The sequence below is a fragment of the Salvelinus alpinus genome, chromosome 18 (genome assembly GCF_045679555.1).
Source record: "Salvelinus alpinus chromosome 18, SLU_Salpinus.1, whole genome shotgun sequence".
NCBI lineage: Eukaryota > Metazoa > Chordata > Actinopteri > Salmoniformes > Salmonidae > Salvelinus > Salvelinus alpinus.
Genome location: NC_092103.1, coordinates 28,647,648 through 28,659,527, shown reverse-complemented (window position 1 = coordinate 28,659,527; position 11,880 = coordinate 28,647,648). Strand labels below are relative to the sequence as shown.

Here is an 11,880-nt window from a genome sequence, read left to right as displayed (position 1 = left end):
GCATGGCGGTGGAAGGTTTACGATCTCCAGCCCCAGGCTCAGGTACCCCTCATTCAGGCCATGGAGGCCAAGTCGACGCCGCAGCTGTGCAAGGATGGATTCGACATTCAAGACGGTTCTTCCCGCATTGTCTTGCTAATGACGATATTGCTTGTGATGTTGATGAAATTCTCTGGCCAGATCCAGCTAGGCGAAGAGATAATGTATAGTATGTTTACTGTAGTATTTTCTGTACAATATTGTCAGTTTTTTTCAGATTATTTTTTATGTTTGTTGTTATTTACTGTAATTGTAACCTGTATTGGATACAGTATTTTACATTTGTCTGTTTGCTGAGCTAACAGTGTTATGCACACTACTGTAGTAGCATGAAAACTGGGACATGTTTTGTTGTGATTCTCCATGTTGACATGTTGACTGATTTGGGTATATGGAGAGAAATAAATGATATTTCCTCAGTCTGCAGCATTAGTCTTGTGTAGTGTTTGTATAGTTGCACTTTCTCTGTGTACTTCATTTACAGTACTCTAATCACTGACAATTAGACTTGCTAAATGTGTTTTAGGTTAGCAACAGCAGTGTGTAACTGGTTCAAAAAGATTGAAGTCATATGAAATGTGTATGTTTCGTATGGTAACAAAATATTATTTTTATGAAGTCGTGTATAGTTTTGACAAGTGTTCCATTTTGAAAATGATCTGAAATGTTGTGCTACTTTGGTGTAGGGTTGTGCTAATTGTGTGTAGTGTTTTGACAAACCGGGCCCTGTTTTCAAAATTGTGCTTAAACAATTGAAAAAAACTGTAATAACTGTATTTGGGGAATCACAGACCCTTTAATAACTGTATTTGGGGAATCTCAATCTCGTTCTTCATCTCTCGCTCCTCTCCATTTCTTTCTCTCTCTTACTTTTTCATTTGTATCCTTGGCTGATAGGTGTTCCTGAAGAACTTGTTTTTGTGGTCATTCAAGCCAGCCTGATGATATACCAAACATACTGTACAATGAAGTCATATTGTTACAGAAAAAACAGATAGCATAGACAGAGAGACAAAGTATAAGACATAGTGAGAGACAGAGAGAGACAGAGAGAAAGACAGAGCGATAGAGAGAGAGAGAGAAAGACTCAAAGAAAGAGGTAGGGAGAGAGAGAGAGAGAGAGAGAGAGAGAGAGAGAGAGTGTGTGTATTAGCTTGTCTCTGACCTCCCTGTAAGTCTGTGGTGTGGCGCCTGCTCAGGGTCACAGTGGGTAATTAGCCCTGGTTAGCTAAAGAGTCAGAATTAACCTCCAGGAATAAGAGAATGTGCCTGGGAGCCTGCTGAGGAGGAAGGCTGGGATAGGATGGTGTCACCCTTACTGGGTGTGCGGCTAACCCACTAGCCCCCGTTAGCCTCCACTAACCCTCCAGGCCAGCTACAATCACTGCCAAGGCACGTTTTTCCACCAGTAAACCAGTGGTGATGCATGAGAACTGACATCCCAGACGGATTCCCTGTGTGTGTGTGTGTGTGTGTGTGTGTGTGTGTGTGTGTGTGTGTGTGTGTGTGTGTGTGTGTGTGTGTGTGTGTGTGTGTGTGTGTGTGTGTGTGTGTGCGTGCGTGCGTGCGTGCGTGCGTGCGTGCGTGCGTGCGTGCGTGCGTGCGTGCGTGCGTGCGTGCGTGTGTGACAGCCTGATCAGAACCAGCTGCAGCCGTAAGCATTAACAGGGAAACTATAATTGCCAATGCCTTCTCGTGCACTGCTGAACTCACTGTGGCCATACTTTCACATGTCAAGCTGGAGGGAGGGAGGGAGAAAAACCCACTGAGAGAGAGAGTCAATGGAAAAGGAAGGTCAAGAGAGCAGCGCCATGTTTCAGCACATAACATCTTGAGCAGGTAAATTTACTGTCGGATTTGGGTAATTTACCACAGTGCTGAATGATGAACAGACCTATCCTCTGTGGATTGGTTATACTGAAGTTTCATGGTGTGTAGTCACACACACAGACACACACTCAGGGAAGGGTTGGGTTGCCAGGACTCAGGGCGGTGAGTGAGGAACGTGTATTTCCAACATATTTCCGCTCTGTCCTGCTCTGCTCTGTCTGGATGTAATAATGGGATGTGTGATGGTTTAGGAACATTAATCCAACATGTCTGACATCTGTGTACCCTTTATTCCTGGACCACTTGAAAAGGCCTGTCATAGAGATGAGTGATGAAGTGATAGAGTTGGAGAGAGAAAGAGGGAAAGAGGGAGAGAGGGAAACAGGGCCGGCTCCAGAAATAAAGCACATAAGTGATAGATTAGGGCTCCTGGCCGCTAGGGGGACCGCGACCCAAAAAACAAAACAAAACCCTTTTTTGGGGTGGGGGTGCGGGGAAATCAGTCAGGGTCTCAACTTACTGTTAGGAGAATAGTACAATACACAAGGTTCAAGTACGAAATTTGGTTGTGCATCAGCACTTTTACTCTTGTTTTGTCAGTCACTGTCAGCTAACAATTTTTTGATTGGTAAGTTAGTCTAGCCAGTTATCTAAATGTGTAGCAATCAGGCTAAATACTGACCGGGGAAGCAGGGCACGTTCCCAGGGGCCCTGACCTCCAGGGGGCCCCCATTTTTTCTGTAAGTCACTCTCACTCAGATATCATTAACATGGCATAAGTCAATGTGTAGAATTTCAGGAAATTAACTTACAACTGCAAACATTTCTCTCCACCCCATGGCAAAAAGGGTAGAATTGCAGGAAATTAGCTTTAAAACTGCAAAAATGTCTTTCTGCCACATGGCTAAATGAGTAGAATTGCATGAAATGTGTTATAAAATTGCAACATTTTCTCTGCGCCCTATGGCAAAATGTGTAGAACTGCAACATTTTCTCTATGTCCCATGGCAAAATTGGTAAAATTGCAGGAAATTACCTTTAAAACTTTCGTTTTTATCACTGCTCTCAAGAAGTGGGCCACAAAAAAAGGGCCCTCAAAAAGCTAAAGCCGGCCCTGGAGGGAAAGAGGGAAAAGGATGAGTGTGTTTGTGATCTCTTTTAGTGCTTCCAGAAGAGAAGACACTTAAAAGACGCATAAAGACAGATGTCCGTGGTTTGTGTTCCGTGCCCTGACATGGCTTCCACATGGTGAGCCCATAGTTCCTATACTGAATCTCTGGAAACTGAGGGGCTGTGTGTGTGTGTGTGTGTGTGTGTGTGTGTGTGTGTGTGTGTGTGTGTGTGTGTGTGTGTGTGTGTGTGTGTGTGTGTGTGTGTGTGTGTGTGTGTGTGTGTGTGTGTGTGTGTGTGTGTGTGTGTGTGTGTGTGTGTGTGTGTGGTGTGTGGGTCTACACTCTTAGAAAAAAAGGGTTCCAAAAGTAAAACCCTTTTTGGTTCCATGTAAAACCCTCTGTGGAAAGGGTTCTACATGGAACCAAAACAGTTTCTTCAAAGGGTTCTCCTATGGGGAAGACTGATGAACCCTTTTAGGTTGTAGACCTTCTTTTCTAAGAGTGCACCTCTCCTTCCTGTACTCCATCTCAGAGAGAGAGATGGAGGAGCTGCTCTACAATCTGTCATCGTTAATCACCAAGGCTGTCAGCTGTCCATCCAGGTCTGTCATACACACACAAACCTCTCACAGCAATGTCTGTGTTTGTGCATGTGTATCTTTAAAAAAATTCCCAATAATGTTGGGTCCTGTTTTAGCTTACACTCCTAGAAAAAAGGTGCTATCTAGAACCTAAAAGGGTTATTTGGCTGTCCCATAAGATAACCCTTTGAATAACTGCTTTTGGTTCCAGGTAAAACCCTTTTGGGTCCAGGTAGAACCCTTTCCACAGGGTTCTACATAGAATTCCTGGTACCAAAAAGGGTTCTCCTATGGGGACAGTTGAAGAACCATTTTGGAACCATTTGTGGAGTGTTGCTTGGAGGGACTAAATTACACGTAACACATGCTCTCCAGCAGCAGCAGTGTGAAAGCACCCTGGGCGGCATGCGAGTCCTGATATCTGCTGTAAACATTAGCCAGCCCCGAGATGGATGGACAGAGTGATGGATGAGGAGAGGAAAGGGAAGAAAGGAATGATGGATGGATTGGATTGGATAAAGGAGCTATGGATGAGTAACAACGAAATGGAAAATGGCACGGCTATTCATTTCTCCCTCGAGGCTCTCTAATTCAATTCTATCTGTCCTAACTTTTATTGAGGCCTAGCTGGTATTGTTCCCCTGTGTCTCAGTTTCTCAGGATCTGTAGGTGTTCCCATTGGGAGATACAGATTGGTTTTACTGAGCCTTTAGGTGGTGACAGAGACAGTCACAGAGCTCACTGCTTTTTACTTTCAAACAAAGACACTTGACTTGGAAACTATAGGTGGACTTTTCTGGCAGCAAATATTTGACTAAAACCCTGTATAAATGATGAAGCAGACAGAAAAAGACAACACTCATAACCAGGGATATGAATTCCTCGCACACACACATACACACACTCTCAGACCTAAAACAACAAAAGGATCAGAGAACAATCCAACATCAGATGCCACTTTGACTAAAGTCCCTTTCAGTCAGTCAGTCAGTCTGTCTGTCAGAATGCTGTCAGTGCTTCTTAACAACCTGATCTTGAGCTCTCCCATTTAAACCCCAGGCTCTGCTCCTTAACCATGTCTCTGAGTTTCCTAGGCCAAACACCAGGGCTACAGAAGCTACATGGGACACCTGAAACCTACTTTGCAACCCAACCACGAGTATCTCCTCCTGCTGCCCTACAAATGAACCCAGAACATCTTTTGTTCATTCAGCCCTTTGTTAACCAGGTGGCTGAGAACACATTAGCTTGTGAGGAGGTGAGGAGAGGGATTGAATGAGCCATTTGGAAGACATCACATCTCTGACAAGGTCTCGGGAACATGGAAGACTGAAAACGAGAGCAGTTTCTATGGTTTCCGTTGCGATGGGGTGTTGTGACCCAGTGGGTCTGCCTGTCAGGACTGTGACCACCGTAGGTCATCTATACTCCGACAGGCCCCCGACAGTGTCTCGTAACCAGGAAGTAGCATATTACCTCTGCCAATCACACTGAGCTGGAGTAACATGAAAGACGGACAGGTCCTTATCCTGAACATGACCAGACAGACACGGTTTTGCTCTGATGCCTATCTGGACATAACACAGACATAGAGAAGGCTGGGACTCAATCAAACTCAGTGGGTGCCAAAACTGACCTGTCTGCCTACCTGCCTGCCTGTCTGTGAAACACTAACTGAAAGTAAAGCACACCCAAACCCATCCTTTACCTGGTTGGGACTGTCTGTAGAACAATAGTACCTGGCACACACTGGCTCTACAACAAAACAAGGCAGATAATGCACACTGACAAAGGCTGTCTTCCACTGTCCTACCAGAGTAGGTCACTTATATTCATATAGGTCATTATATTCATGTCTGTTGTGATGACTGAAATCAACTCAGAGATGAATACCACAGGATGGCAAAGGACCATGGGAGTCAGGAAATCAATACAACAGTTCCTGGGTAGGTCTCAAGAGAGACATACAATATCCATATCGCAAGAGATCCATATCTCATGGAATATTTTGAAACCATTACACCAGCATGTAAAAGAAATCCCCGTCACTCAAGCTGCACAGTTCCTCCTCCTTAATGTTAGATTCACTATAAGTTTGCATCCTGTTATTTTATGTCAAATGCAGTCAACTGATTGTTCTGAACAAGAAAGACGTTTCTTTCCACTGCTTTTTAACACAAGTATTTGGATGTAGAAGTATTTTGATGTATATTGCATGTCAAATTGCAATCGCAATATTTCGTAAAAAAATCACAACTTGATTTTTTTCCAATATTGTGCAGCCCTATGTAATACTTTACTGAATTATACTGAAATAGTCATTCTTAAAATTTACAATTTTGTAATTTAGCAGACACTCTTATCTAAAGCAACTAACAATAAGCATTCTCCAGTATTCTTCTTTGTATCTTAGTCGCGTTGTCTTTGAATGTTCTCTCCAGACTGAGTGACTCATTATTACATAGCTGGTAATAATGGCCTGATGAACCAAATCAAAACGATTGAGATGAATGAGGTGTCAAGAAGAGACCAATTGGATTGACAAATGAAAACGACAGAATATATATTCATTATCATTTATTAAACAAAATATGACCTTGCCTTTAAATCGGACAGCTCTGTCATCATCACATAATCTTTGCTTCCTGTGTTTGGGTTCGTATCGCTCTCTTACCCAGGTCATTCGCCCAAATACTTTACAAAAAATATCACATTTCCTTTCACTATTAATCTGCTGTACAAACAACAATTAGGAAGCCAGAGAGGGAGAGGAGATGTGACATGCACATTCAATCAGAGAAGGATAGGAAAACAAGAAAATCACATATTTTTGTAAGGAGAAGAAAATATACTTTGTTGTAAAGTTTGCATGAGTGAATGTTTTTATCATGTTTAAACAAATCCTGTTTATAATAGATAAAATGATAACTGTATAACTGAAAAATAATAATAAGAAAAGTTTTTAAAAATTATGTTTTGGAAAGTAAACTTGAAAGCCAAAGCACTCAGTTAAAAAATAAATACAATTTCTATTTTCAGTCAAAGAAGAAGCAAAATGTATGAAACTGAAACAAATCTCAAAACCATAACCGAGCTAAACTCACACACTCAGGGTCAAGCTAGCATGCATCCGGTTCTCCCCCTGTGGCCCCAGTCCCCCCCCCCCCTGCCACAGTGCTATAGGTTAATGCCATCACTATCTCCTCTCCTGTCTTTCCACTGCAATCACTATTCCCAACTTGACATGAAGAGATCCAGGAGGCGTTCTACAGCATCCTACCACCAGCTATCAGCCAGCCCAGTCTGTGATGCTATTACAACTCAGCATGGCACCATGGCCGCTGGTCCAGTCCAATCCACTTGTTCATAAAGTGCAGCATCCTAGTGTGCAGACATGCAAGCATCCAGCCCCTTCTCCATAGAATCCTGCTTTGGTATGGAGTAGTAGTGATCCCCCATATAGGCCAGATGTGCTGCCCGCAGAGGCTCCAGAAACACCTTCATCCAGGGCTTACATAACATTTCTATTAAAACCAATTGGATCCAAAGATTCCAGCAGTTTTAGGCAGGGAACAGCAGAGCTAGGCAGGAAGGAGTGGGGGAGCTGCCTTGGCTTAGTAATTTGAGGAGAAACACTGTTATAGACTGTGTGGATGGAGACGGAGGATCACTGGTAGCCCAGGGCAGACGCTGAGCCAAGTCTCTGGCTATAGAGAGCATAGTGGGGGTAGTAAGGAGAACCAGCCTGGAGGGAGTGCAGGGGGATGGAGGTAGGTCCAGGGGGCAGGTGGACCTTACCATAGGGGTGGTACCGGGCCAGACCCAGGGTATGAGGAGCCCTGAGGGAGAATGAGTTCTGCAAGGAGGCCTGGCTCTGGTGGGGGAGGTGGCAAGAGGCAGCAGAGGAGGAGACAGAGGGGTAGGCAGAGAATAGCTTACTGTCAATCCCTCCAGGTAAAGAGGTGTGTGTGCGCAGGTGGGCTAGCAGCTCGTCTGAGGTGGAGAAGCGTTTATCACAAGGACCCCCAGCCGATACCCAGTTACAGGCATGAGGGATGGGGTCATTGGAGAGCATGAAGCCGTAGGTGTAGAGGGGGTGGGACAGGGTGGGGGTGATGCTGGAAGACATAGTGCTGGGGTGGAGGGAGTGGAGGGGGTGGGAGGGGTAGACCAAGCCTGGATAGCCTGATTTGATGGAGGAGGAGGGGTCATGGACGCAGGGATTGCTTCCCCCCAGGTGGGGTGAGTTAGGGTAGCTGAGGCAGTACGGATCCCTGCAAAAGCCCTGCATGAAGGAGAGGGGAGAGGTACCAGTGAGGGGGCTGGAGCTATGGTGCTTCCCTGGTACCCTCACCCCCCCTCCTCCCAGACCAGACTTGGTAGGGTCCAACCCTGGGACAAACTGGGAGGGGTATCCAGCATAGGCCCCCACTACAGAGCCATGGTAGCCCATACCAGAGGAGGACAGGGGGAAGACAGAGTGGCCAGTCTTGTAGGGGGAGATGGGAGTGATGTGTCCAGGACCCAGGCTGAGTGGTGGGGGTTGGGAGTCCATCTTGCCCAAGTCGTGGCTGGGGCTTCCCTCAGAGCTGCCTGTGCTGGAGTTGGTGCTGGCTCTGGCATGGCTGGAGTTAGCCATCTGGGGACTGTCCAAAGTGACCTTATTCACATCTGACTCCTTCTTAAGATGGCCACCACTGCTACTGTTGCTGTTCCTGTGTGGACTGCTCTGTTCCTGTTTGTGTTCTCCATCCAGAGTCTGAGAGTGGGAAACATGTAGTCCGTGAGGCGACTGGCTCTGTCTGTGTGTCTGTGACGACTGCTGTGTGTGCTGAGGAGGCGTGCCACCACCCACCCTGGAGTTGGGAGAGATGGCGTGTGGCGGAAAGGATGGACAAGAACCTGATAAGTTACTGTTAGCTACTCCATTCCCATTACTAGGTACCCTGAAGCCGGTCTTGTCAGAACTGTTATTAGAGCTACTGACCCTGTCCCTCCGACTGTCTCCCCCTACTTTGTTATAGGGCTTGAAGCTGGACTTGTCCTCCTGTGAGGGTTTGTGACTGGAGGAGGAGGAAGAGGAGTGTCCATCATGGTCACCATTGCCATTAGAGATAGAGCTTGGCTTGGAGGTGGGAGGGTCAGGCTTGCCGATCTGGGAGCAGGTCTGAGCCAGCAGGGCCAGGGGGCTCTTCTTGGCATCCAGCTGGAGAAATAAACCAAGACTTTAAGTTAAGTTTAAGCACTTTTCACAATTACAGTTGTAGAAATAAAGACAGACAGACAGACAGACAGAAAGTACTTACATTTCTGTTAGCAGTAATTGTTTCAATGTATTTGGCAGTATTGAGGTCTTGCTGTAAGTTATGGCTAGTTTTATCGAATAGATAGATGTAAGCCTATTGTCTACAAAGTTGAAGCAAAATAGTAGAAACGGTCATTCGAAAAAACTGCCTCCCAGGGGATATAGTATATGAGAAAAGATGCTCAGGGAATTACTTTTCAAAAGTCCCTAATGTGCACATCCCTCCCAAAAATACGCATTATCGGCAAAAAGTCGAGGAACATGCTTTGCGCAAAAAAACGCACCAAGGTGTTGAGAATAAACCGTGAGTCTTATCATCTATAAGCCAAACAACAACGACATTCAATGTGGCAATTTACCAGGACAATAGAAACATATTCACCATACCTCAATGCTCACTGGTGCAGATTGCAAAGGCTGCAGGTATTCCGGGTGGTGGAGCAAGTGGCTGGTGTGCGCCGTCAACATCTTGAGTATCCGGATAGGGAATAGGATCCAAAAGAGTCGGTGAAGACACTAACGCGCCCGTTGGGGAGCTGCAGTTATCACTACTGTCACAGGATTCGGAGGTATGGCTGCGTATCTCGTGCGTAATAGATCCAAAAGAGAAATCTTTAATTGGGGAGGGAAACGAAAATATGTTGGAGAGGGGCAGTGCTTTGTTAAAGTCCCGGAAAAGTAAAGTGTATAATTATCCATGCGCAGTGTATAGTTTAATTATAATCCGCTAGAGAACGCCTGTAGCCTACTCCCCATCTAGTTTCATTTTACAGTAGTTGACGTTCGGTTCTTCACTCATGATGCCTATTCCAGAATTGTTCTTCCGGGGGTTCTAATTCACAAAATCCACATCAATCGGGATGTGAGCGAAATATATGCATACAATTCAGTTACAGAATAAGTATAGCCAAAGTGAGAAAATATGTAGAGGTTCCAAAAGACGACATAAAATCGGACTCTCACGGCTCCAGTCTATAGCGCACTCTCTCTGTCTCTCCAGCACTCACACACCATCCGGGCCGTACCTCGAGTGTGTGAGATCACAAGCGGACCTTCGAAGTAAGCGAGCCGCAGTCCAATAGTTGGTATTTGCATCGTTAAAAATGAGAAGGGCTGATGCGTTCTTCTGAAGGCGGAGCAATACATTGTCCCCCTCGGCCAATGAAGACAGACTGTCCATTGTATTTCATGGTGTTAGATAAGTCTTCCGATAATCTTTGTCAGAACTGAATGTAATTCTCTTGGATGCAAAAAATGTTTTACCAGGCGCCCTATATTGTATTTATGTTGGTATCATTGCGAGTGTATCAGTGTGCCTTATACATGACCGACAGGGGGCACTATTGATGACATTGTATTACAGGGTTTATTGTCATCACCATCACCAATACAATTGGCTACAACCAAGTTTTTGGCTTATATTGGCTTATATTAGCAAATTTAAATCCATTAGACTCTTGTGACTGTTGTGGTCACTGCAGGGTTGAAATCAAGTTACTATTAACAGAAATGTAATAACATTGCCTAGCCTGTGCCACATTCAACTCTCAATCTTCTTATTTGAATGTACAAAGTCAAATGGGAGTCACACACATTTTACATACCTACTCCTTAGTCTACTTGTGACATTGAAATTGAGTTTCACGTACTGATCCCAGTAAATTCACTTGGACTGTTTTTTATTATTTTATGTAATTTTCACAACCAGTCAGGGAGAAATGTGCTAAAGAGGTTGAACACTGCCTCTATATTCATGGTTCTATAAATCTGGAATGTTAATAACTTGATTGCATTACTGCCAGGCTGCTGACTGACTCTGCAATGAGCTAATTTTGTTAACCTAATTATACAATGAATTGGTTAAAGTACTTAAAAATTACGCCTGACAAGAGCTATTAGCGGCGGCCCAGAATAGTCTCAGTCTGCGGGGCTGTGATGCTCCCAATCCTCTGGCTGCCCTCTCAATCCAGAGAGAAATAAATGGGTCATAATCCCTCAGAATCAGAACCTATGGGCAAAAGGCTGCATGATAATGGAAATGAGAAGATGATGAAAATTTGTCCATCTATTACAGTGTTCTCGATATAATTTGCCATGTGCCTCATGGCAAATTATAAACTGGGGGGTTTGAGCCCTGAATGCTGATTGGCTGACAGCCGTGGTATATCAGACCGTATACCACGGGTATGACAAAACATTTATTTATACTGCTTTAATTACGTTGGTAACCAGTTCACAATAGCAATAAGGCACCTCTGGGTTTTGTAGTATATGGCCAATACACCAGGGCTAAGGGCCGTGTCCAGTCACTCCGCAATGTGTCGTGCGTAAGAACAGCCCTTAGCCGTAGTATATTGGCCATGCCCCCCCCCCCATGCATTATTGCTTAAATATATAACAGCAGTAATAAAATGTACAGTGATATTGCTGCATGATGTTATATGGTATTGTGGACATAATAACATAGTAGCTACATTGGCAGAGCCTACTGTATATACATACTAACAAGTAGCTAGTTTTAAAGGTAGACTCAGCGAAATGAGGTTGCCATAAGCAGCACCGCAGATATTGAGATGAGCGAGATGCAGGACTTCACTCTCACACAGTCACACACAGTATCTGCGGATGTGCATGTGTTCTCTTCATGCTGTTACAGCGTGTTAGGGCACCAAAAGAGCTGAGAAGTTGAGCCTCTATGCTGTTTACTTTCTACCTCTATGTCAAATCGCTGAGTCTACCTTTTATTTATCTGGTACTACACCATCCTCATAAACCAGCTGTTAGTCAGTGTTTTTAAAGGTGATATATTTTGATGTAGCACCCCTCTTCCCTCAGATAGATACCCAGAGCAACACAGCTCCCAGTATACCTTCATCAGTGTCATAGAGGTGATATGAGGCAGAGTGCTGGTGAAACATGACATCAGGAAATAGGGTCAGTTCAACACCACTGGAGAGGTTCAACACCACTGGAGAAACTGCAGCTGTATGGAGTAGACCGCACTCTGTACCTG

General features: G+C 44.7%; 1 protein-coding gene across 1 annotated transcript; it reads right to left on the bottom strand.

Annotated features, from left to right (window-relative positions):
• Window positions 1-6,124: 6,124 nt before the first annotated feature.
• On the bottom strand, window positions 6,125-10,256 carry LOC139544121 (zinc finger protein 703-like). The gene is made up of 2 exons (XM_071350899.1): window positions 9,255-10,256; window positions 6,125-8,768 (listed from the first exon to the last, which is right to left on the bottom strand). The coding sequence occupies exons 1-2, from the start codon at window positions 9,333-9,335 to the stop codon at window positions 7,230-7,232; spliced, it is 1,620 nt and encodes a 539-aa protein (XP_071207000.1). The 5' UTR covers window positions 9,336-10,256; the 3' UTR covers window positions 6,125-7,229.
• Window positions 10,257-11,880: the final 1,624 nt, after the last annotated feature.

Bases quoted from the DNA above. Each gene is read 5' to 3' on its own strand.
- LOC139544121 (XM_071350899.1), bottom strand. From the start codon at position 9,335: ATGTTGACGGCGCACACCAGCCACTTGCTCCACCACCCGGAATACCTG. The intron at 8,769-9,254 runs GTATGGTGAATA...TTATTTCTCCAG, and splicing joins CTGCACCAGTGAGCATTGAG to CTGGATGCCAAGAAGAGCCC.